The sequence below is a fragment of the Protomyctophum parallelum genome (genome assembly GCF_964188405.1).
Source record: "Protomyctophum parallelum genome assembly, chromosome: 3".
Classification (NCBI taxonomy): Eukaryota; Metazoa; Chordata; class Actinopteri; order Myctophiformes; family Myctophidae; genus Protomyctophum; species Protomyctophum parallelum.
Genome location: NC_139698.1, coordinates 49744338 through 49769983, shown reverse-complemented (window position 1 = coordinate 49769983; position 25646 = coordinate 49744338). Strand labels below are relative to the sequence as shown.

The 25646-nt window shown below is 41.0% G+C and overlaps 3 protein-coding genes and 1 long non-coding RNA gene across 10 annotated transcripts in view; 3 read left to right on the top strand and 1 right to left on the bottom strand.

Moving 5' to 3' along the window:
• LOC310855720 (meprin A subunit beta-like) overlaps positions 1-2878 on the top strand; it is a 28985-nt gene extending 26107 nt beyond the window's left edge. For 2 of the 3 annotated variants that reach the window (XR_014569017.1, XR_014569018.1), the window contains exons 11-16: positions 687-905; positions 1001-1462; positions 1565-1738; positions 1889-2016; positions 2289-2527; positions 2768-2878. Coding sequence is in view for 1 of the 3 variants with exons in the window: in XM_083760841.1 (XP_083616967.1) it covers positions 687-905; positions 1001-1462; positions 1565-1738; positions 1889-1995 (962 nt within the window). In the remaining 2 variants the exon portion in view is untranslated. Of the gene's footprint in view, positions 1-686; positions 906-1000; positions 1463-1564; positions 1739-1888; positions 2060-2288; positions 2528-2767 lie in introns of those variants that run through there. The other variant, XM_083760841.1, reaches the window with a different exon arrangement.
• cblc (Cbl proto-oncogene C, E3 ubiquitin protein ligase) overlaps positions 1-24459 on the bottom strand; it is a 56072-nt gene extending 31613 nt beyond the window's left edge. Inside the window, exons 1-13 of one of the 5 annotated variants that reach the window (XR_014569019.1) lie at positions 23739-24459; positions 17948-18094; positions 17460-17616; positions 17231-17352; positions 16950-17087; positions 16649-16736; positions 16417-16548; positions 14678-14848; positions 13937-14089; positions 13482-13534; positions 13164-13247; positions 12353-12408; positions 11320-11928 (exon numbers count right to left, since the gene is read on the bottom strand). Coding sequence is in view for 3 of the 5 variants with exons in the window: in XM_083760842.1 (XP_083616968.1) it covers positions 11786-11928; positions 12353-12408; positions 13164-13247; positions 13482-13534; positions 13937-14089; positions 14678-14848; positions 16417-16548; positions 16649-16736; positions 16950-17087; positions 17231-17352; positions 17460-17616; positions 17948-18094; positions 23739-24091 (1797 nt within the window). In the remaining 2 variants the exon portion in view is untranslated. Of the gene's footprint in view, positions 1-10767; positions 11929-12352; positions 12409-13108; positions 13248-13481; positions 13535-13936; positions 14090-14677; positions 14849-16416; positions 16549-16648; positions 16737-16949; positions 17088-17230; positions 17353-17459; positions 17617-17947; positions 18095-23738 lie in introns of those variants that run through there. The other 4 variants (XM_083760842.1, XM_083760843.1, XR_014569020.1 and 1 more) reach the window with 4 other exon arrangements.
• Positions 2596-7847, top strand: LOC310856013 (uncharacterized protein; the record flags this gene model as incomplete). Its single annotated transcript, XM_083761228.1, has 13 exons — positions 2596-2616; positions 3104-3165; positions 3261-3418; positions 3529-3627; positions 4282-4394; positions 4561-4622; positions 4718-4875; positions 4986-5084; positions 5843-5955; positions 6184-6245; positions 6341-6498; positions 6609-6713; positions 7831-7847. 13 exons carry the CDS (start codon positions 2596-2598, stop codon positions 7845-7847), a joined length of 1227 nt encoding a protein of 408 aa, XP_083617354.1.
• LOC310855733 lies at positions 12376-15088 on the top strand. The gene is made up of 3 exons (XR_014569021.1): positions 12376-12466; positions 12973-13070; positions 14711-15088. It is a non-coding gene; the product is annotated as an uncharacterized lncRNA (long non-coding RNA).
• Positions 24460-25646: the final 1187 nt, after the last annotated feature.

The following is a 25646-nucleotide window of genomic DNA, read 5'->3' as shown; positions in this document are numbered from 1 at the left end:
ATTAACAGTTTGCAGAATGGGTACAAAGAAAGTAGAGGTCAATACAAAATCTGCTAAAGAGTATAAACCCAGAAAAGGCACTAAGACTTGAATCTCTTTTCACAGAATATAGCTCAAACACAAAACACAGCAGTAAACACTTTGTCATTCAAAATTAAGCTCCTGCTCTCAAAAGATGCAGTGACACTTTTTTTTACCCATATGGGCTGTCTAATATCAGAGTATTAGAATAGAACAGAAACTAGAATCAGCTTCAGTACAGTTGGGTGCTAGTGTGTGAACTTCTGTGAAGTGAGTGAGTCAGTGAGATGAAAAAAGCTGCGAAATCTGCTTAGCTCAATTGACCTTATGCACACCGCTGCCATCTTGTCAGCAAGGTGCTAACTAGGTGCAACTTCCCATTGACAGCCCATTCATCCAAACAGAAACGTCCTATCTAATTGTATTAAACAACATCAAACTCACCAACATTGCAGCTGTACGAAAAGCTTAAATTATCCTCTCATCTATCTGCATAGTGTTTGTTTCATAAAAACAGTGTTACGTCCACCTGCACCATCTGTTCTCTCCCCTACAGGTAGGATTGCATCCAGCTCACTGATGTGCTATCAAAACCAATTGCTGTCCATTTGTTAAGGGAAGACCTTGAAATGTAAAAGTTTGAGAAACACTGTTCCATTATGCAGGTTACTTCATGCATGCTAGCACAGCCTCTGGCATGGAAGGAGATTCCATCTGGATGCAGACCATGAAGATGAGTCCCAGCAGGACGTGTCATGTCCAGTGTCTCCAGTTCTACTACTACCACAGCGGGAGCCCATCAGACCAGCTCAACATCTGGATCAGAGAGTTCCAGGACCAGTGGGACTCTACAGGAAAACTACGTCTCATGGGACAGATCACTGGTAAGGACGGACGGACGGAATCGTCCTCAGTCTTAAATTGTTCAAATATTATATTGCAATCACAACCTTTATTATTATGGAAATCCTTCCTCCAGGTTCACCAACAGCTCATTGGCAGCTCCACCATGTTCCTCTAAATGCCAGCAAGACCTTCCAAGTGGAGTTTCAGGCACAGAATGGAGCAGGTGGTACCTGTAAACCTCCAGGAGGCTTCTCCATAGATGACATCAACCTCTCAGAGACAGAGTGTCCTCATGTGACCTGGCAGATGAATGACATTGAGCAGGTTTTGTCCACCAGTCCCTACAATACCTTCTTGTATGGTCCAAAGCAATATTCCAGTGAAGGCTATGCATACCAGGTTGTAGCAGTACTGCTCAGAACTTACATCGGACTGTTTGTGCGTTTGGTTTCCGGTGAGAACGATGACCAGCTGGAATGGCCCTGCGCATGGAAGCAGGTGACTTTTCAGTTGCTGGATCAGAACCCCAATATCCAGTTGCAGATGACCAAGCAGAGGAGCTTTGTTAATGATGCCAATGAAACTGAGAGTGATGGTGAGCTTGAGGGATGATTTGTTCCGAAAACCTGTTGCTTGACATCTTCAACAGTATTTTCTTGTGGGTTGTTTACCATTTCTACCTGTCATCTGTAAACAGGTATTTACATTTGGGGCAACCCTCGTCAAAATGGTGTACTGGTGACAGGGGAGAACAATGAGACATATTTTGCCAACCCGTTGTATGGCATAACGTACTTTGCCAGTCTGAGTTCAATGAGAGAGAGAGACTTCCTGAAGGGGGGAAATGTGGTTTTCCATATCGACTTCCAAGGTAGGCACACTGACTACTAGGCAAACATTTCACCTTCAAAGTTGACCATGAAACCAGATATAAAACTTAATTACTTAGGATTCTATACTGTACTTTACATTGATATCTGAGTTGGAACCACTGGACACAATTATTTTTCTTCTCTTCTAGATATTTCTCCTCTTGTTAATGGCAGTGATCTTCCATGTCCAAAACTTCCGCCAGCAAAGATTACACATCCTCCGGATAATCATAACAATCCATGTGCCGCACAGTAGGACAATATATCTGATTATTATGTGGGGATAAATTACAGTATTGCAAGTACAATTTAGCACTACATTGCTACATTGCAAGTACTGCAATTAATTTCACACACTATTTTATTTTCTGCAATCCATTCCAAATATGAGAAAACATGATGCTATTGCTGTATTACTGAACACATCCTTTGCAATGTGAGATTGTAAATGTTCTTGTATTACCATGTGTTGTTCTTGCTTACTTTAAATTGCTCTGGATTAAGAGCATCTGCTAAATGCCTAAATTGTAAATTGTTGTTGTTCCCTAGGGTGACGACCACAACCACTCCACCTACTCCACCTCCAACAACCACTCCACCAGTTAATGCAACGTCACCACCAGTTAATGTGACATCACCACCGGTTAATGTGACGTCACCACCAGTTAATGTGACATCACCACCAGTTAATGCAACTTCACCAGTTAATGCAACTTCAACACCAGTCTATACAACATCACTACATGTTACTGTAACTTCATCACCAGTCATTGCAACTACATTGCCAGGTAAAAAAAACTCAACCATTAGTCAAAACAACTTTACCACTATATCACAAACAGAAACCATACACCTCATGAACTCATCTCGTGCACAAGTGCGGTGCCTGTGCCATGATTAATATATAAAAATATCAAGTTAATCAGTTAAACTGTGACTCAATACCACTTTATTGAAATTGAATCTGACTTAATCCTTAGTAATAGCTACTTACAGCAACTAATTTTGTCCTATCCTTTGTGCTCCAGCATCAGTGGCAACGATCGATTTGGAATTCAAACTCGAGCAAACCTTCACAGCAGATCTTGAGAATCCAAATTCAGCAGCATTCAAAAACTTATCAACCGTAGTTGCCACAGAGGTAAGTCCACACTGTTAAATATCCCTCAAGGACTCTACAGAGAATTAATTATACCTTTATTTAGATATTTAACGGTGGATAATGCTAATATGCGTGTGTGTGTGTGTGTGTGTGTGTGTGTGTGTGTGTGTGTGTGTGTGTGTGTGTGTGTGTGTGTGTGTGTGTGTGTGTGTGTGTGTGTGTGTGTGCGCGCGCATGCGCGATTTCTGTGTTCTTTTCACAGCTGGACGATGTGTATAGCACACAATTTCCTAACTTCTATCGAACTGTGATCAACGGCTTCAGGTATGCTCTTGACATAATCTTTTTTGGACCAATACCAATATTCATGACAAAATCCATAACAATAATGAAATCTAACAATACTCATCTTTTCACAGCCAAGGTTCAATTGTGGTAAATGCGACCCTGCAATTTAACAACGCCAACTCTAGTGCACCAACAATCGATGCTGTGGAAAACACTTTAGTGGAGGCTGTGAGAAATGGCAGTTCAGGCTTCTCCCTTCCTGTGAATGCATCAACAGTTGTTGCAACAAGTATGAGCTTTTCAAATTAACATTTATTTCAAACTTATAACATACATGAAGCTACATTACTGCTTTAACTGCTGCTCCAGCAGTTCCATTAATTTACAATATTTCTAAAGGTACAGCTTCTACAACAGTTGCTCCAACCACTGCTTCAATTACTACTACATCATCGTTCAACACAACTTCATCACCAGTTACTGCAATTTCACCACCAGGTAATGCAATGTCATCATTAGTCATTTCAATTTTGTTTAGTAATTCTACTTTAATACCAGTAAACACAACCTCACCACATATCAACTCTACTTCACCACCAGCCAATGCAACGTCACCACCAGTTAATGCAACGTCACCACCAGTTAATGCAACATCACCACCAGTTAATGCAACATCACTACCAGTTAATGCAACATCACCACCAGTTAATGCAACGTCACCACCAGTTAATGTGACATCACCACTAGTTAATGTGACATCACCACCAGTTAATGTGACATCACCACCAGTTAATGCAACTTCACCACCAGTTAATGCAACTTCACCAGTTAATGTAACTTCAACACCAGTCTATACAACATCACTACATGTTACTGTAACTTCATCACCAGTCATTGCAACTACATTGCCAGGTAAAAAAAACTCAACCATTAGTCAAAACAACTTTACCACTATATCGCAAACAGAAACCATACACCTCATGAACTCATCTCGTGCACAAGTGCGGTGCCTGTGCCATGATTAATATATAAAAATATCAAGTTAATCAGTTCAACTGTGACTCAATACCACTTTATTGAAATTGAATCTGACTTAATCCTTAGTAATAGCTACTTACAGCAACTAATTTTGTCCTATCCTTTGTGCTCCAGCATCAGTGGCAACGATCGATTTGGAATTCAAACTCGAGCAAACCTTCACAGCAGATCTTGAGAATCCAAATTCAGCAGCATTCAAAAAATTATCAACCGTAGTTGCCACAGCGGTAAGTCCACACTGTCAAATATCCCTCAAGGACTCTACAGAGAATTAATTATACCTTTATTTAGATATTTAACGGGTGGATAATGCTAATATGCGTGTGCGTGTGTGTGTGTGTGTGTGTGTGTGTGTGTGTGCGCGCGTGCGCGATTTCTGTGTTCTTTTCACAGCTGGACGATGTGTATAGGACACAATTTCCTAACTTCTATCGAACTGTGATCAACGGCTTCAGGTATGCTCTTGACATAATCTTTTTTGGACCAATACCAATATTCATGACAAAATCCATAACAATAATGAAATCTAACAATACTCATCTTTTCACAGCCAAGGTTCAATTGTGGTGAATGCGACCCTGCAATTTAACAACGCCAACTCTAGTGCACCAACAATCGATGCTGTGGAAAACACTTTAGTGGAGGCTGTGAGAAATGGCAGTTCAGGCTTCTCCCTTCCTGTGAATGCATCAACAGTTGTTGCAACAAGTATGAGCTTTTCAAATTAACATTTATTTCAAACTTATAACATACATGAAGCTACATTACTGCTTTAACTGCTGCTCCAGCAGTTCCATTAATTTACAATATTTCTAAAGGTACAGCTTCTACAACAGTTGCTCCAACCACTGCTTCAATTACTACTACATCATCGTTCAACACAACTTCATCACCAGTTACTGCAACTTCACCACCAGGTAATGCAATGTCGTCATTAGTCATTTCAATTTTGTTTAGTAATTCTACTTTAATACCAGTAAACACAACCTCACCACATATCAACTCTACTTCACCACCAGCCAATGCAACATCACCACCAGTTAATGCAACGTCATCACCAGTTAATGCAACGTCATCACCAGTTAATGCAACATCACCACCAGTTAATGCAACGTCACCACCAGTTAATGCAACATCACCACCAGTTAATGCAACATCACCACCAGTTAATGCAACGTCACCACCAGTTAATGCAACTTCACCACCAGTTAATGTGACATCACCACTAGTTAATGTGACATCACCACCAGTGAATGTGACTTCACCACCTGTTAATGTGACATCACCACCAGTTAATGTGACATCACCACCAGTTAATGCAACTTCACCACCAGTTAATGCAACTTCACCAGTTGATGCAACTTCAACACCAGTCTATACAACATCACTACATGTTACTGTAACTTCATCACCAGTCATTGCAACTACATTGCCAGGTAAAAAAACTCAACCATTAGTCAAAACAACTTTACCACTATATTGCAAACAGAAACCATACACCTCATGAACTCATCTCGTGCACAAGTGCGGTGCCTGTGCCATGATTAATATATAAAAATATCAAGTTAATCAGTTCAACTGTGACTCAATACCACTTTATTGAAATTGAATCTGACTTAATCCTTAGTAATAGCTACTTACAGCAACTAATTTTGTCCTATCCTTTGTGCTCCAGCATCAGTGGCAACGATCGATTTGGAATTCAAACTCGAGCAAACCTTCACAGCAGATCTTGAGAATCCAAATTCAGCAGCATTCAAAAAATTATCAACCGTAGTTGCCACAGCGGTAAGTCCACACTGTCAAATATCCCTCAAGGACTCTACAGAGAATTAATTATACCTTTATTTAGATATTTAACGGGTGGATAATGCTAATATGCGTGTGCGTGCGTGTGTGTGTGTGTGTGTGTGTGTGTGTGTGTGTGTGTGTGTGTGTGTGTGTGTGTGTGTGTGTGTGTGTGTGTGTGTGTGTGTGTGTGTGCGCGCGTGCGCGATTTCTGTGTTCTTTTCACAGCTGGACGATTTGTATAGGACACAATTTCCTAACTTCTATCGAACTGTGATCAACGGCTTCAGGTATGCTCTTGACATAATCTTTTTTGGACCAATACCAATATTCATGACAAAATCCATAACAATAATGAAATCTAACAATACTCATCTTTTCACAGCCAAGGTTCAATTGTGGTAAATGCGACCCTGCAATTTAACAACGCCAACTCTAGTGCACCAACAATCGATGCTGTGGAAAACACTTTAGTGGAGGCTGTGAGAAATGGCAGTTCAGGCTTCTCCCTTCCTGTGAATGCATCAACAGTTGTTGCAACAAGTATGAGCTTTTCAAATTAACATTTATTTCAAACTTATAACATACATGAAGCTACATTACTGCTTTAACTGCTGCTCCAGCAGTTCCATTAATTTACAATATTTCTAAAGGTACAGCTTCTACAACAGTTGCTCCAACCACTGCTTCAATTACTACTAGGCCTACATCATCGTTCAACACAACTTCATCACCAGTTACTGCAACTTCAACACCAGGTAATGCAATGTCATCATTAGTCATTTCAATTTTGTTTAGTAATTCTACTTTAATACCAGTAAACACAACCTCACCACATATCAACTCTATTTCACCACCAGCCAATGCAACATCACCACCAGTTAATGCAACGTCATCACCAGTTAATGCAACATCACCACCAGTTAATGCAACATCACCACCAGTTAATGCAACGTCACCACCAGTTAATGCAACGTCACCACCTGTTAATGCAACGTCACCACCAGTTAATGCAACGTCACCACCAGTTAATGCAACGTCACCACCTGTTAATGCAACTTCACCACCAGTTAATGTGACATCACCACTAGTTAATGTGACATCACCACCAGTGAATGTGACTTCACCACCTGTTAATGTGACATCACCACCAGTTAATGTGACATCACCACCAGTTAATGCAACTTCACCACCAGTTAATGCAACTTCACCAGTTGATGCAACTTCAACACCAGTCTATACAACATCACTACATGTTACTGTAACTTCATCACCAGTCATTGCAACTACATTGCCAGGTAAGAAAAACTCAACCATTAGTCAAAACAACTTTACCACTATATTGCAAACAGAAACCATACACCTCATGAACTCATCTCGTGCACAAGTGCGGTGCCTGTGCCATTATTAATATATAAAAATATCAAGTTAATCAGTTCAACTGTGACTCAATACCACTTTATTGAAATTGAATCTGACTTAATCCTTAGTAATAGCTACTTACAGCAACTAATTTTGTCCTATCCTTTGTGCTCCAGCATCAGTGGCAACGATCGATTTGGAATTCAAACTCGAGCAAACCTTCACAGCAGATCTTGAGAATCCAAATTCAGCAGCATTCAAAAAATTATCAACCGTAGTTGCCACAGCGGTAAGTCCACACTGTCAAATATCCCTCAAGGACTCTACAGATAATTAATTATACCTTTATTTAGATATTTAACGGGTGGATAATGCTAATATGCGTGTGCGTGTGTGTGTGTGTGTGTGTGTGTGTGTGTGTGTGTGTGTGTGTGTGTGTGTGTGTGTGTGTGTGTGTGTGTGTGTGTGTGTGTGTGTGCGCGCGTGTGCGCGATTTCTGTGTTCTTTTCACAGCTGGACGATGTGTATAGGACACAATTTCCTAACTTCTATCGAACTGTGATCAACGGCTTCAGGTATGCTCTTGACATAATCTTTTTTGGACCAATACCAATATTCATGACAAAATCCATAACAATAATGAAATCTAACAATACTCATCTTTTCACAGCCAAGGTTCAATTGTGGTAAATGCGACCCTGCTGTTTAACAACGCCAACTCTAGTGCACCAACAATCGATGCTGTGGAAAACACTTTAGTGGAGGCTGTGAGAAATGGCAGTTCAGGCTTCTCCCTTCCTGTGAATGCATCAACAGTTGTTGCAACAAGTATGAGCTTTTCAAATTAACATTTATTTCAAACTTATAACATACATGAAGCTACATTACTGCTTTAACTGCTGCTCCAGCAGTTCCATTAATTTACAATATTTCTAAAGGTACAGCTTCTACAACAGTTGCTCCAACCACTGCTTCAATTACTACTACATCATCGTTCAACACAACTTCATCACCAGTTACTGCAACTTCAACACCAGGTAATGCAATGTCATCATTAGTCATTTCATTGTTTAGTAATTCTACTTTAATACCAGTAAACACAACCTCACCACATATCAACTCTATTTCACCACCAGCCAATGCAACATCACCACCTGTTAATGCAACGTCACCACCAGTTAATGTGACATCACCACTAGTTAATGTGACATCACCACCAGTGAATGTGACTTCACCACCTGTTAATGTGACATCACCACCAGTTAATGTGACATCGCCACCTGTTAATGTGACATCACCACCAGTTAATGCAACGTCACGACCACTTAATATAACTTCACCACCAGTTAATGCAACGTCACCACCAGTTAATGCAACATCACCACCAGTTAATGCAACATCACCACCAGTTAATCCACCTACTCCACCTCTAACAACTACTCCACCTCCAACAACCTCTCCACCTATTCCACCTCCAACAACCACTCCACCTCCACCTACTCCACCTCTAACAACTACTCCACCTCCAACAACCACTCCACCTATTCCACCTCCAACAACCACTCCACCTCCACCTACTCCACCTCCAACAACTACTCCACCTCCAACAACCACTCCACCTCCACCTACTCCACCTCCAACAACTACTCCACCTCCAACAACCACTCCACCTATTCCACCTCCAACAACCACTCCACCTCCAACAATCACTCCACCTACTCCACCTCTAACAACTACTCCACCTCCAACAGCCACTCCATCTTCAACGACAGAAGACGACGACAGGTGCTCATGTTGAAATTTCTACAAGCGACAAGATATATATATATATTCCCATAGAGCAGTGGTTTTTAATCAGTGGTCCAACAAATCTTATATCCAATGACAACAACATATTCTACGTTTTTTGTCTGAGATGCTAAATCTCATCAAATGGTGGTCCTTGGCTCAAATGTCGAATAAATAATGGACCTTGATATGGAAAGGGTTGAAAACCACTGCCAGAGAAATCTTAGATTGCATTCTAGAACTGTGTTCCAAAAAATAAACAAATTAGGTGATTTAGTCAATTATTTTTATATGATATTCAGTTACATTTGATAATGTATTTAAAGAAAAAAATATTTTCTTACTATTTGGATAAATTAGTACTTTTTCCACCGACAGTTGATACTGTCCATATGAGTGACATCGCCCGGCTGGTTTCTTTATTTTTGGACCACAGTTCTAGGATAGTGGCCTCTAGCGGCAATGATTGCAAACTTTGGTGCTCTATATGCAGTTTATTTTAACCATTTATTTTCCTCCTGCCTGCAGCATCTTCGACTCCTCTTCTGGACTGGTGTCCTCCACTCTGCTCGTCATCCTGGCTGTTGTGATGCTTTAGAATCTGTGATCTTCTCCCATCTTCAACTCAACCTTATGATGCATCCATGCATGGACGGAAAGTGGAAACTGGGAACATATCCACTTGGATCTTCCCACCTCAGTGTTCAAGTGGTTGAGGTTGGTACATAATGGACTGACAAGGAGGACTGTTCATGTGGACTTTTCCTACTTTGAAGTCAGAAATGTCTCATTTTCGACTTGGCCTGAACTAAGAGCATGAATGATTCATGCTTTTATGGAGATTTTACCATTTCTACAGTATTTTGTGAATTCAGCCAAACAATTTGACAAACAAATATTTTGTTAAACTTCAATAACTTGAATGGTATAAGGTTCCTATTTGTCATTGACACACCTTTAGGATGTGAACTAGACCATGGAGCCGACATTGATAGAACTTTTGTACTTTTTTAAATAATTCTCTCACAACTGAAACAAGCTTTTCCTGGTTAAATCAACAGCTTACTCTTTCTTTAACCTTAAAACTCTATTGACGTGCGCCACCAGGGGTCATATCATATCATATATCATAACTAGCAACAAGAAAGTAGCAGAAAGTTTGGAAGTTCACTTAAACCCAAATGCGTAGACATATAACCATTATGAAAGATAGAATTAAATTATATGAAATAAAATCAAGTAAGACATTTATTTAACATTATACTGGTGTGGTATGTCTGACGATTGACGAAACATAGAACTTTAAAATTGGCCTGCAGTTCAGTGTTTTCTGAACGATGAGGCTATACTATTTTGTTTATATTTTAGCTATACTGATACTTTATCTTGACCATCTGCTTTCTAAATATTGGAATTTCTGTTGTTCTAACCCTTCAAATAAAAGATTGTTGTGCAAGTCAGATTTAAGTTGATGTCTCCCTTAAATGAATGCTGAAATGACCTTTTTTTTTAGAGCCCTAAAACCAATTTTAGCATCTTCACATATTTATCTCGCTGTTTTACACACTATTGTTAATGAGCTGGACCTTTTTTTTATCATCAGGGCAGCTGCCCTTCAAGGGCCGGCACACATTACAACAGATCACTCTGTCCTGTAGGTTTGAACTTGACAACATCCAGAGGATCTGAACCTCTCCAAGGAGTCTGACCACAGCTTACTCCATCCCTACATCATGCTCTCTACAGCTGATTCACTGGCTTCCAGTTCCAGCTCTCTGCGTGGCGTCCCTTCATCCAGCCTTATGCCTTTAAGTTTACACAGACTTTCCACAAATTACTGCTGTCGTGACTCCTACTCACCACCAGAGGGCGCCCAGAAATGAACATTGTTTCCCCTCCATCAGATCTACTGATTGCCATCATCTTTGTCTTGTTGCTCATGTCCCATGTTCATTGCATCTGTTAGTAACAGAGTTGCTTTAAGTGGTGATTTGGTCACTTCTCAGTCATTGTCTTTTCTTTGTTCTAGCTTTGTTTGCATCCTCTGAACATTTCAGTGGAATAACGCACCCTCAATGTATGCAATATGCACAATAACAAATGTTATGAGTGGCCTATATTTTAAGGTAGGCCTATCAATTAAATAATGATAAGCATATTTCCACAGTTTCATATTCAGAGCAATTATACTATTGCTGCCCAGTGATTAAGTACCTAATTACTAAAGCATATTTAGAATGCCAAGCAACTCACTTGACTGATTTATTATCAAGCACAGGCTGTATTGACTATCAACACTTTGGAAAGAGCTCAGACTTCATTATAAGCTCTATTCTGTGACTACTGTATTATTAACCAAAAAACAATCCACCTGACCTTTATCAACCAATCCCTTGGTACAGATAGGCCTACATTTTACAGTGCAGTTTACAGTAAATACTTGAATGTCATTCACAGTCAGAATTGTGGATGAAACTTCACTGCCAGTGTCTTCAGTGATGATATGTTCTTGCCCCTAAAGTCTATAATTTATACTTTGTTGTACAATAATGTTCACTGGAGAAAAAAAATATTTTCAATCCAAAAAACAAACAAACACATATTTTCTGCAAGTGGCACATCATGTGACAAAGTAAAAAAAGAAAAGGCTTTACAGACAACAGACAAGATCCTTTCATTGTCAGTATGAAATGGCTCTGTCCATCCCTCGTTGGATGCGTTTGTCTTTTCTGGATTCTGTCTTTTCTGACCCCCTTCCCTTTGTGTCCTTTATTCCCTTTTTCTTTTTAACTGAGATGGGGGGAGTTAGACTTGCTGCTCCACCTACACAAAAGCAGGAACATATAATGCTTTATTTATATTCTGTCTAAACAAAGGGATATAGCCATAACTATATCATTCACTATTGTCTTAGTTATGTCTTAGTGTGGACTGCCATCCACACTGAGCACTAACTATATTGTTCACCATTGCATTTTTAAGTAAGCAACAACGCAATGTGTTATGATGAGCATCTATATATGATCTGCTATTTGTATATTCTTAAACCTGATTCAACCAAGTATGAATCAGGTTTAAGAAGAGAGAAAGTGTGTAAATAAAGCAATATATAATCCAATCGTACTGTATTTAACGTTTTAAAAGGACACCTTTCATTCACGTTTTGATGCTGCAGGTCTACACAATACAAATGCACATTGAAAGGTCATGGCTTGAGGGCTAAGTAATTTCCCAAAACAAAGCCTACCTTCTGCACCTGACAGGGAGGAGCCGGGATGATTTGCCTCTGGCAGCATTTCCAAACTGTCACAGAGAGATGACCACAAAATTAATCCAACAATAATTCAGCACATTTCATATGGTGCTGTATAAAACCTATAGTTTGTCATGTCCAGTCCACAGGTACCCACTAGTGCTAGTTTGCGATGTGATCAGATGGATGAAAGCCAGCACAGCAGTGCAAACATTTCCCAGGACTAAGCTGAGGTTGTAGTGGTGGTACTAACTAGCCCAAGATTAGACTCTCGTAGGTTGTCGGTCTAATGACAGTCGGACCAATCCAATAGTGTCTAAACCATGGGTGATACCGAGCTATAGATTGGCTATTTTTTGGCAAGTAAATGTGAATGAAAAAAAGAAGAAAAGGTCCAGTATAGACTTGGGGGACACCGGGCAATGACGTACACAGGGTTTAAAATGGTTAATATCACTCATACAGTCCGTGGCAGTGGGATAGTGTGTATGTGTTTTGCTGTCGGCAGCAAGTGGTTCAGCAAGAGGCTAATAACTGTAATCAAGAGACCTGATTGCCTGTCAGACTTTCAAGGACAGTCAATCAGACATAATTATGTGTTCTTTATCTTTCAGAGACCCGGGGCCACACCATGTGGATATGAACTGTTTTCCTCAAGGAGGGGAAACTGCACGCCTATGGTTGACCCAAGCAAAGAAGCTCAACATGAATGGTAAAGACAGTTTATATTAACCCAATTAGTTAAGTTATCTGGAAAACATGCAATAGACTATAGAGAGTTTCAATGCAGACGACTGGCACTCACCTGCGGGAAAGTGGGTAAGACACTGACGGTTGCAACCCACCAGCACTCTCCTCATCTGTACTGGCTGCTGCCTCCCACTGCCTTCTATTGGACGGGACAGAACAACCAACAGTGCAGAGATATGTCATATGTGAAACTCTGAACAGACAATGCTAATAGGAGTAAAACTGGGGTGGCTTTCCCCCATTAGCAAACCCGCAGATGCAGAGTTGAGCTGTTTTCAATTGGAGGGGTCAACATATGCTTACAAGCGACAAGTATATTACCTAGAGATTGCAGGTAGTCCTACACCTGGTTACATTTTCAAAAGAAACCTACCTGTTACTGTCGGCCTGCAGGGCATGATGTCCTTTATGTTTGCTACTGGGATACTGTTAAAACAGAGTGTGAACAAAGGTAGGACCATCAATACATGTTTTTGCCTGATGCACATCTTTGGCCACATCGTGCAACATTTACAATTGTACATTACATTCACAACATTGACAATAACGGATTTATTTGTATTTGTATTTGTACTTAATTAATATGAAGAATATTTCAAGAAGGTTTCTGTATCCCATAGCTTTTCACTTGAAAAGCAAAACAAGCTCTACTCTTGCATCATTTCAGGGAAATGTCATGTTTGAAAGTGAAATATTATAAGCAAAAGGAGCACAGCACATCGGCCCTTGTGAGGTGCCACTGCCAGCAAACGGAAAAAACAGTGTGGTCACCAAGTAAGATACTATCTTCGCATTAAGCAAATTAAATGTCTGGATGTGGGAACTTACAGAATGTCTGTCTGGGAGACTGGGCGCAGAAGGCTGAATGTGGAAGTGGGGAGACCGACTCCATTGGCCCACACTGGATTTAGGGGGTAATGGGGGAGGGCTGATAAAGGATTTAGGATGGGAACTAGGAACCTGGTACTCCTCATTGGAGAGCTATCGGGGGGGGAGAGAGAGAGAGAGAGAGAGAGAGAGAGAGAGAGAGAGAGAGAGAGAGAGAGAGAGAGAGAGAGAGAGAGAGAGAGAGAGAGAGAGAGAGAGAGAGAGAGAGAGAGATGGGGCAGAGAGACAGGGTAAACCGTAGAAGAGAGGGTAGCAACTTGAATATTGGCAATTAACCTGGGGTCCTGGAAAGGGTTCCAGGTGATCCCCAGCTAAATTAATTAATATATTATCAAAATCAATTTATCAACTATAACCCTATGCGTACGTTATTCAGAGCACAGTCTCTGTAGTAGGCTACACTACATTTGGGACTACAATTCCCTTGATGTTTACAAACTGGAATGTTGAACACAGGTGCCTTGCATTGGCTATCAAGTGATCACACTGCTCAAACCCTTGTACTGTTTCGTCCTTCAAGACCGAAAGCTTGCATTAAACTCTGATATCTGCACATCTGTGTGCAGCTAATTTTCCTCTGTCTCAAACTTTGGTTATTTGAAAATGTACAACAAGCCACCAGCTCACAATTCGTCGTTGACATTTTTTCACAAGCACATGCAAACTGTGGGCAGAACACACTTTTCTCAAGGCAGACACTGTCTTCATCACCAGTTCCACATCCTCGTGGTCGTCGTCCTCGTCCTCCTCGCTGTCCTGCTGATCGGCGGCTTTGAGGTAGGGTTCCACCAGGATGGACTCTGTTCCTTTGATGTCACAGCGGCAGTATGGGCAGGAGTTGCCACTAGACTTCTGAACAACAACAATGGACAGCGAATGTGAGTCTTCATGCACCCCATTCTATTTTGCAACACTGAAGTAGCCTAAATAATGAGTTACCACACGCTATTCCTGACTTTATATTACCAACTCAGTGGCCTTGTGCTTAGAGTGTCCACTCTGGGTATGGGAGGTCACGGTTCGATCCCCGGCCGGGCCATACCAAAGACTCAGTACCTCCCTGCTTGGCACTCCGCATCAAGGGTTGGATTGTTGGGGATATGTCTCTGTGACATACTAGCGTTGTGTCCAGGGGGTGTACTTGTACATCAAGCTACCTCACGCTACAGAAACAGGAGATAGGCTCCTGCCCTATGGGCCTCATGGCTTGGCAAGGCTTACTTATTCCTGTATATTGTAAATGCCAAGGTGGAGTATGGTTTGGGGAAACTAGTATAGGTTAAGGTTATTGCTAAGCATACTAAAAGAGATAGCGACAGAGAGAGAGGGAGAGAGTGTGTGCAATCTGTGCATGCATAGGTGTGTGTGCATGCATCCTCATATGTGAACACTTGCTGCTGAGGATGGGAATTATCGATTAAGTCTTTAACTAATAATCGCTAAGTAATCGATTAATCGATTGATCGATTAACCGGTTAGTTGATAAGTGGCATTTTTTTAAATCTGAGAATCTTAATTTCCCTCAATGTAACATAAAAATCTACACTTTGCTTAGAAAGAATACAAAAGACATATTATATTATCTTGACCATTTGAGAAACAGGACCAGGCAATGGCATCTTTGTATGAGGAATAAAATGAAAAGTGCACTGTCTTGTCTGTCACATCGCATGCAAAGGCAGAGACGTTTCTGTGGCTACCAAGGCGGGGGGGACCTTTTTCACCCGGGCCCACATGTGCGTTCCTCGGCCGCGTGCAGACAGCGCAGAAAATTGCCTGATAGAACCGCAGAATTTTCGATTAATTGTTAACTGTGAGGTTTCGTTTAATTGATTAATTTCTTAACAGCGATGAATCCATTAACGCTTATCTATTAACATCCCTACTTGCTACATTTTCTTCCCCCATTTCTGTGTGTTTAATGAGCAGGGCTTACTGTACGTAGTCGGCATATCATAAATCACTGTCTGAGATCATATTGTTGGTACAAATGGGATAGCGTATAGCTTATATAAGCAATGCATGGCAGGGATTTGTAATCGTTCCTATCTGTCCAACAGAGTAGACTTGTGTGGAGCTTATGTTTTTACTCTATTCCACACGTTAGCAAAACAATGCGAGCAAATAGTAGGCTAATGATCAGCAGTCTGCCCAGAAGAGACTTAACCAACTATTGGATTGAAAATGTCATAATCAAGGTCATAATCAAGAACGGATGGGTATAGATTTTGGGGAAACTTGGTGGCAATGAACTTTGTCATGTGGCAGCCAAGTCTATGCACGTTTAATGTTTACTTTAAGCAAGTTCACGTAGTTTGACAGACAGACGGACCCGACCGACCAACTGACAGATATATCAGTTATACTGGCTGTGTGGTCAGTTACAGGTAAAAACGATGTCAGTGGATTGACCTACATACCTGCCAGCCTAGGAGACATGACTTGCACAGGAGATGACCACAGGGCTGGATGCGTGTGTCCTTGTCCCTCTCTGCGCAGATCTTACACAGCTGAAATGTGCTCCCTATCTCACAATAGAGCTCATACTGTTCCTGGGGAAAGGAATCGGATGAAATAAGAGGGAGAGGAGAAAATAGATACTTTTTGGTGTCTTATTATGTGAATGTGTGTGGCATGCGTAAGTGTGTTTACCTCTGTGACTTTGACTTTGCCTTTCTTGGCTGGCTCACACAGACTTGTCAGGTCAGGGTTCACATCACGGCCATCTGGGTATAGATAGCTGCAGCCATAGAACAGAAAACCCCAAATGCATACTGTGTTGTAACTCGTATGACTTCATAATATGACTTTGGAAATCTGTTCTTGTGTGTGTGTGTGTGTGTGTGTGTGTGTGTGTGTGTGTGTGTGTGTGTGTGTGTGTGTGTGTGTGTGTGTGTGTGTGTGTGTGTGTGCGTGTGCGTGTGCGCGTGCGCGTGCGTGTCCGCGTGTTCACCTGCCCTCCCTGAAGCCCTGGATGAGTGCATGGTGGAGAGGTATATTCTGGGGGATGGTCTGGATGATGGCTCCCTCAGTTGTCACATGACCTATGGCCCACTGGCCCATCCTGGTGCAGCTCAGACGGAAAATGTAACTGGGAGGGGGAGGAAATCCAATGGGTAAATGTTTAGCAGTCTATGTAGCATTCATCAGAGGGTTGTGGAATAGTTTGTCTGGCTATACGCAAGACTAGTGTACTAGTGTTAGACACGGACGGTGAGTTAGACTGTAACTCACCTCCCGGCTCTTTGTCGGTAGTGTTCCAGACGAAGTTTGACCTGGTCATATGTGAGGAAGGCCATGTAGCCTGGATGAGTCACTGCTAAATGGTTCCAGTTTGTTAAAATCGTCCTCCAAGGCTTGAGGGAGAAGACAGAACAGAACAGGAGACATTTAGAAACAAATATTGTGTTCATTTGTCTGTCTGTGTCATGCTCTGTTTAATATAAATCTGAAAGTAGGCTACCTGAAACAGTCTGGTGAAGATGTCAAACTCAAACACTGAGACGTGATCATTGCAGGTGAGGTCAATGGTGGACTTCAGTGCCATAGACTCCATCCCTTCCTCGAACGCATGCACTCTTCTCAGCTGCTGTTTAAAACTAGCCCACTGCACTATACACCTAGGTGGGGGAGGGCAGACATAACATTTATTTTACATGTTGTGGTTTCTAATAGCAGTGATTCTCAACATGTCGGAGGGTACTGCAAGTCGACCTCGAAATATTTGGCAAGACACTAAAGATTTGTACAACTATTAATAACAAAATAATGAATGTAAAAAGTTAATAAATAAATAAATAAGAACGATCATCATGTTATTTTCTTTAAAAACAATGGCAATGAATAGGAACTTAAATTACACTGCGTGCAGAACACAATCGATTAATAAAATAAACATGCTCTGAAAATGAACGTGGCCCACCCATCTGACGTATCTGTGCCCATTCTCACTTGTTAGCAAATGAATGTCTCCAGAACTGCTCAGCCTCCGTCTTCATTGCCATATACATAAAGCCATGGAATTGTCCCCCAGGAAACATGGCCTTCAGCTCGGAGAGCATGTGACTGAAGAGCAGAGAAAGCTTGGTCAAGTTCCTCCTGGGAATAAAAGGGAGAGCAGACATTCAGCTGTTGTTTTTGAACTGATGCAAAGGTCCATGATATGAGCTCTTCCACTCTAAAATGTTAAACTATTGCAATTAAAAATATGATAAACATATGAGCTATGAACATAATACTGTAGCATATGAACTATAGTCCTTATACTCCCTCTTGAGTTGTTAATTAAACTCTGCTGTCAATCCTTTTACAAACAGTATCACGTCACTTCACGTGTACCTTTGGTGTACAATAAATCATGTTTCCGCAATGAACAGCAACACCCTATGGGTCTAAGTTAATTACGTTTTGACTCTGTGTTGTGGAGGCCTCTCAATTATAATGTGTGATTCCAATTTAGGCTTGATTGCACTATGCGTTCATAATTTATTTTATTGCGTGTTTATCACATGACTACAGATATTATAGTAATTTGAGTGAGCTTTGAACAAGATCTGTGGTACAAACACTTTTGAAGATAGCACCTTTGACCTAGCGGAGACAATGACAAATTAACTTCCAGTTGTAGAATGTGGCATTGTTTAAAAAATAAAAATAAATGTTTTGTGAAACTTTCCATAAGCTCTCTTAGAAAAACACTCACAGACATGCACACCGATACATATTCACATGTGTGATCACACACACACACGCGCAACATACACGCGTGCGCACACACACACACACACACATGCACATACACACGTGCACACACACATACATGCACACGCACACACAGTACTTTCGCACAAGTCAAGCTATCTTATACAAACAGGATGCTCCCTTGTATTGGTTTGACTGTCAATACCACAAAATGTTCCATCGGCCACCAAGCCACACCTCAGCAAGTCAAGCGAAGTCAATCTTTGCTAACAACATCAATCACTGTCAATGCAATGTACTTGATTTAAACTAGAATAAATGACATAATAACATAATCATGCCAACATCTATAATAACTATAATTATATATAATTAATATAATTAATATAATATTAATATATATAATATTAATATAATTATATATAATTATATTATTATATTATTATATTATTATATAACTATAATAATAATACTGCATTTACACGTTTTCTATCCCATAAATTACCACCATAATGCATGTAATATATTATATCTATATATGTTATATATGGATGATTGTACACATTTTAGAAAATGACATGCACACCTCCCTCCAACTTAATGGAGTGTGTGTGTGTGTGTGTGTGTGTGTGTGTGTGTGTGTGTGTGTGTGTGTGTGTGTGTGTGTGTGTGTGTGTGTGTGTGTGTGTGTGTGTGTGTGTGTGTGTGTGTGTGTGTGTGTGTGTGTGTGTGTGTGTGTGTGTGTGTGTGTGTGCGTGTGTGCGTGCGTGCGTTGTGCGTGATCGCCTGTCGGATGAAAACCTCATATTTCCAAAATGTGTTACTTTTCGTTCTCAAGGGCATTAATTTATGAAAAAACACAAAACGCTCAAATTTGGAAGTTTCTGCCTGACAACACGCACGCACGCACGCACGCACGCACACTCTCTCTCACACACACACACACACACACACACACACACACACACACACACACACACACGGTTAGTATCCCAGTTACTCCACATTAACATCTCAAAGGCCCAAGCTCGACCTTTTCTTCTTCTCTGTCATTAGTAGTCCTAACAGGACCAGGCGACTGAAACCAAACTCCAAATATAAAGTCGCCACATTTAGCCTGTCCTTTCCACAAATATCAGAATCACTGACTCACTATACACACCCACCATTATGTCTGTATCAATGCAATGGTCAATGCTGGTCGATGCTATTTATGGATGCTGCCATTTACGCAATGATTATAGGCTAAGCTTGAACTGTGTGAGGTGGTGGGCCGAGAGGATACTGTAATAATTGGCAAAACTAAAAATATTTGTATTATTATATAACATTATTGTAAAATAATGAATGTAAAAAGTTAATATTAAATCAAAATGCCTATTTTACCTGTTTATACAATGTATCCATTATGTGGGTTTGGTTTGGCTCAGCTTTTGAAATTCAGTGTCAGGCTCTGGAGTCTCAGTTCGCCCAATTTTCTAGAGGACCCCTCTGACCTTTGGGGCCCTCTGCCTCGGCCCAACTGCCTAAGTAGAAGTTATTTCACGACATTATGTTGTCTCTTTTGTGCCGTTAAAATAGTTTTTACTCATTATTGAAAATGTTAAATATTTCCTGCAGTAACAAATTCAAGCTACAACCAATCATTAGCTAAAACAAGATATCTAGTGCAGTGGTTCTCATGAGGGCCAGGGACTTCCAGGGGTCCATAAGGTCCACAGTTTAGTACAGATAGTTCATCTTCACCATTATTACATGTACAACTACACAATATTAAAACAAAATCCTCTTTAATTACACTGGTGTGGCCTGATACATACTAAATTGGGGGTCCTAGAAATTAAGAAAAACTGTTGAGAATCACTGGTCTAGGAAGACTATAGTTTCTGAGCTCTTTGAACTAGAACTAGAACTAAGATGAGAGAACATATTACTCCTGTTTTGGCATCACTGCACTGGCTTCCGGTTCTTTTCAGGATTGACTTTAAAATTCTGTTACTTGTCTATAAAGCTCTCAATGGTCTCGCACCTCCGTACCTCCGTGACTGCCTACCTAGATATGTCCCTAGCCGCCCCCTCAGGTCCTCCAACGCTGGCCTACTTGAAGTGCCTAAAAGAATGTTCACAAAAAAGTACGGTGAGGCAGCTTTTTGCTTCTATGGCCCAACAGTCTGGAATAAACTTCCATTCGAGCTCAGACACGCACCCTCTGTAGACATTTTTAAATCTCAACTCAAGACTCACCTCTTCACCCTTGCTTTTAGTTGAGTTCTATTGTTTTTTGTTTTTTTTATGTGTTTTTATTTATTTTATGTTCTTATATTCGGTTTTGTTCTCTGCTATTGTTCTATCATTTTAACTACTTGTGTTTTATTGTATTTTATTTTTGTGTCCTGCCCTGTGAAGCACTTTGAGCTGCATTTATGTATGAAAAGTGCTATACAAATAAAGTTTATTATTATTATTATTATTATTTGCTCTTTGCCAGACAGCTCTACTGCATCATTTATGCAGGAAATACAATTGTGCGAAATGAACACATTTTGTGAACAACTGTTCTGAACTTCTGACAGGAAGTACCTGTCAGAATCGAATGCAACATTGTGCATGTTATTTGTGCAAATGAGAAAGAGGTAGGGAGAAAGTGTGTGTTACCTCATCTTCAAACCACCCATTGCCTATATGCTACTTTTCATTAGATAGAGCAGGGGTTCTCAACCTGGGGGTCTTTCCGGGGGTCCCCAGCCAAACACGTTGAGAACCCCTGAGATATAGATGGTTAGATAGATACTAATCCAAAATGTTCACTACCCCTGCAGTTAGAACCCCTCTGACTGCATCATGCTGTGCGTTGGATATACACATTATGTGAGACGTGCACCCTCTTAATAATGAAACTGTCAGGATGTAATAGACATTTTTTTAATCTGATCTCAGGTCAGAATGGGTTATGACCTTGCAGCTAGTTTGTTTGTATTAGGGAAGGTCATCCTCCAAAATGGAATTCCTCTGCTGGACGAGGACCGCAGACTGGATAGTAAAGTTTGGAAACAAAATGGCTACCAGAAGTTTAGGACAATAATAATAAACTATAGGAAACACTACGCAAGCTGTAGTATAATATCATATATTGTACATTATACTGTATATGGAAGAAGACCTGTGCGCTATGAGAGGATGAGAGATTTATTATGTTTAATAATACTTCAGATCCAGATTTATCTTTATAGGTTTCCTACATTATAATGTTCCTCTATTGTACCTCCACGGGACACATACAGTATATGCACGGATGCAGCCTAAAAAAGACCATCAAGAAAGGTGTCATTCTATTTAATAAGTAATCGTTAAAATTGTGGCCCGCTATTTATCATGAGGCATGATTGCACATATGTTTAAACTACATTTATTTTTCTATAGAGTTTCCCCTCTAATACCTTGAGTATGTGGTGCCTGGGTGGACATTGCAGCTTGTCATTGAACATTTTCCCACAAACACACATGTCTTTTGGCTAGCTGCAGATGCATCTGAAGATATACCAGTAAGACGCCTGAGGGCGAGAAGCAACCGCGGCCTTGCCTGGGTGACAGCAGACTGCTGGGTGAGCACTGGCACTTTGGCATGGGGGGTCAGATCAGCATATGGAATGAATTCTGTACTGGCCATATATGGAGCGTGTCTTGAGTGTACAGGGTTTGATGAGGTCAGATCAACATATGGAATGTCAGCTCCATATATGGAGATCTAAGGATGGCAGCGGTGAGCGGGGGCAGTGTCTTGAGTGTACAGGGTTTGATGAGGGCCCAGGCCGTGCCTGTTGAGACCTCTAGTTTTCGCCGGCTGCCAGACACGGCTGCATCAATAACTTTGCGGCAGGCCCATCTAGAGTAAATGGGCAGGTATCAGTCAAAAGGGAGACATCGAAGACGAAGGATGGATGGGGAAGGATCAACATATGGAATATATCCATATATGGAGATCTAAGGGTTTGAGGTCAGATGTAGTGTTGCTGGACAATATTGATGACACCAGGGATCTTCATATATGGGCTTAATTGCGACAGCAGGTTGCATTTACTATGACATCTCTGATGTCACGTGATGTCACGAGACCTGGGCACTATATATGGGGGCTTTCCCATGTATGGGCATTTTGAGTGATACACTGACAGACAAAACATTACGATTTCATATTAAATGTGACCTGCGGTCGTAAAAATATATAAAGATAATAAATTATATTGAATTGTTCTTTAGGAGTTTCCACATGTTTCTGCAAATGTTCAGTAGGTTTAATATACCTAATATACTTCTTTTGTAGATTATGTCAAATGAATGTTTCTCTTTGTCTGTTTTCCATAACTCAGGTTCACAAATGCAAAGTAGTTACTGACAACCAAGCAGAAGCAGAAGTTGCTCATTTCAAGTGGTCATGCTTGATAGAGCTTGGAGAAAAGAGAATCCACATAGCCTTCTTAAGACAAGTCTCATCAATAAACAGAGACATTTAATTTCATTCTTCAACTCCCATTCCAAAGGGAATTAAATTAATATGCTAATGTAATTACTTTATAAGACTGATTAATTTAACTTTCAAATGTGTTTGTTCCTGTGAAGCAATCACTGCAAAATATAGCAAAATGGATACATTTCGGTCTTGTCTTGACTGTGTTCTGTTTGGCTAAACTGGATTGACACTACATGCTTCATTGTCAGAGTTTGAATTCAGCGCTGCCCTAGCTTGTTTTATTTCTGCAGGTGAACTGACCTCATATTAAAAATACTGGTAAATGAAATGAAGGATATCATAGTATCTTGGCGTTTTATATGTTTTCAGTGGCTTGTACTGTGACTTGACAGGACACAAGGATTGGAAAAGTGATTGGCCACTTAGCGTTATATTGATCAGGTTCCCCCAGAGGTCTCTATACCCCCCCCCCCCCCTTTCACCTCTACATCTAAAGCCTGCATGTCTACAAGCTCACAGCACATTGAGTTACAATGCTTAGTGAGTCCCTGAATACTAGGGACAGTTTCTTACCTGCAACTGGATGTCTCTTCAAACATCTGGTCCCGTCCTTCCTTAAACAGCAGCACAGCCCTGTCAGTCTTGTCCACCAGGTGTCCAATGAAGATCCTCAGGTACTCTGCCTCATCCCCACGTGGAACTTTGCTCCCTGGTCCCCTGGGCCCTTGGTACGGTTCCCAGACCTGAGAGAGCAACGTGGCAGTCTCAAACACCACCTCCGGCAGGTATGGAGGGCTGACCCTCAAGCTCAGCCGAGGGTTGGTGCACCGCCGGTAAAGCTTCTCCAGTCTTTTGAGAGCCTTTTCCACCATCCGCTGGTCGCTGATGGTGGGGAACTCAGAGCTGGGGCTATTTGTTGTCGCCATTGTTTACAGTTCTTCAGTTGGCTTGTATGGAAGGTCTGGTGACTGGTCTGGTCCTGCTGTGTTGTTTTCAGTCCGAAAAGTGTCAATACATGTGTCTCTCTTTCTCCTTCACTGTGTGTGTGTGTGTGTGTGTGTGTGTGTGTGTGTGTGTGTGTGTGTCCGTGCGTGTGTGTGCTGTTGGAAATTGTATTGTAGCAAGTTATTGACTGCATATGATGAGATACCTCATCACCTTGTCAATGTCTATGTGAGATATTTACGGTAGCATGCTGGCATCCATTAACAGCATCAGAACCAAGCATCATACCGGTAGCATCATGTTAAACAAGGAGAAAGCACATCCGTGGTCAAAGCATCCTCAGGAAAGGTGTCAAAAAATGTCCGCAGCAGCAGCAGCAGCACAGGAGCAAAATATCTGAGACTTATATACTGTATAACTTTCCAAGGCCTTATATGTGCCACACGGCACAAAGTGACTAGGTAACTGGTAACTGTATAACTTTCAGTATATCAGCAGCACAACCCGAGAGGCTGTGCATAAGGGAAAGTGTGAGCTGAAACCAAGTCAAGGGAGGTCTCACACTCAACCGCCTCTCTCTCTCTCTCTCTCTCTCTAAAAAACTCCACTCCATTCTATTCTTATTCTCTCCATGCTAATGATCACATTTATTCACTTACTCTGTCATCGTTTTTTGCTGATACAAAACAATGCTTTGACTTCAGTGAAGCGTGATACTCATTCAAAACTTACATTCAAAACGAACTACAAAGTCTCAGAGGACTACTTACAGTAGATGGAAAGACTGTAGTGGCTGATTCTCTTTCTCTCACTATCTCTCTCTCTTCTCTCTCTTTCTTTGTCTCAGCTACACTACACTGCCTTTTCTTTGATGAGTTTCCTGGTTGCAGCCAGACAAACAGGTTTTGTTTTCTTTTTATAGCCCAGAGAGAGAGAGAGAGAGAGTGGGGGGTGGGGGGTGGGAGAGAGACTATGATAGGTGTGGGCAAATAATTGCAGCTATTACAAATTAAGAACAGAGGAAACAAAAGACACCCACAATACCTCTGTGTGTGCATGTGTGTGTAGATAGAGGAAAGGGAGCATACAAAGGTGCGCAGACCACCGCAAGACAGGATGTGCGCCTGTAATGTCACTTCACACTCACAGCAGCACCAACAATGAAACGGGTGCTGCAACCTTGCCATCTCGCTACGGATCTAAATCCTTATCCTTAGTGTCATCAGTGGTTCTGAAACCTTTTAATTTAAAGGACCCCCATTACTCTGAGAGTATACAGAATTATGTAAACTCTCGAGTTACAGAGTTACTGTAAGGGTCCATTTAGAACCCACCTCAAAGAACCATGATGGTTCCTGGACCCCACTTTGTGACCCACTTGAGTTAGCCTACCACCATGACATAGGAAATTACTTATTTTGTATCGTTATTTGTAGTTTTGGTGTTTTAAGGATCAGAAACAGTTGTGTGTCAGTTAAATGCCAGTAACATAGCCCTAAATGTAAATGTTTGGTATTGAAACAATACTACTTGTTG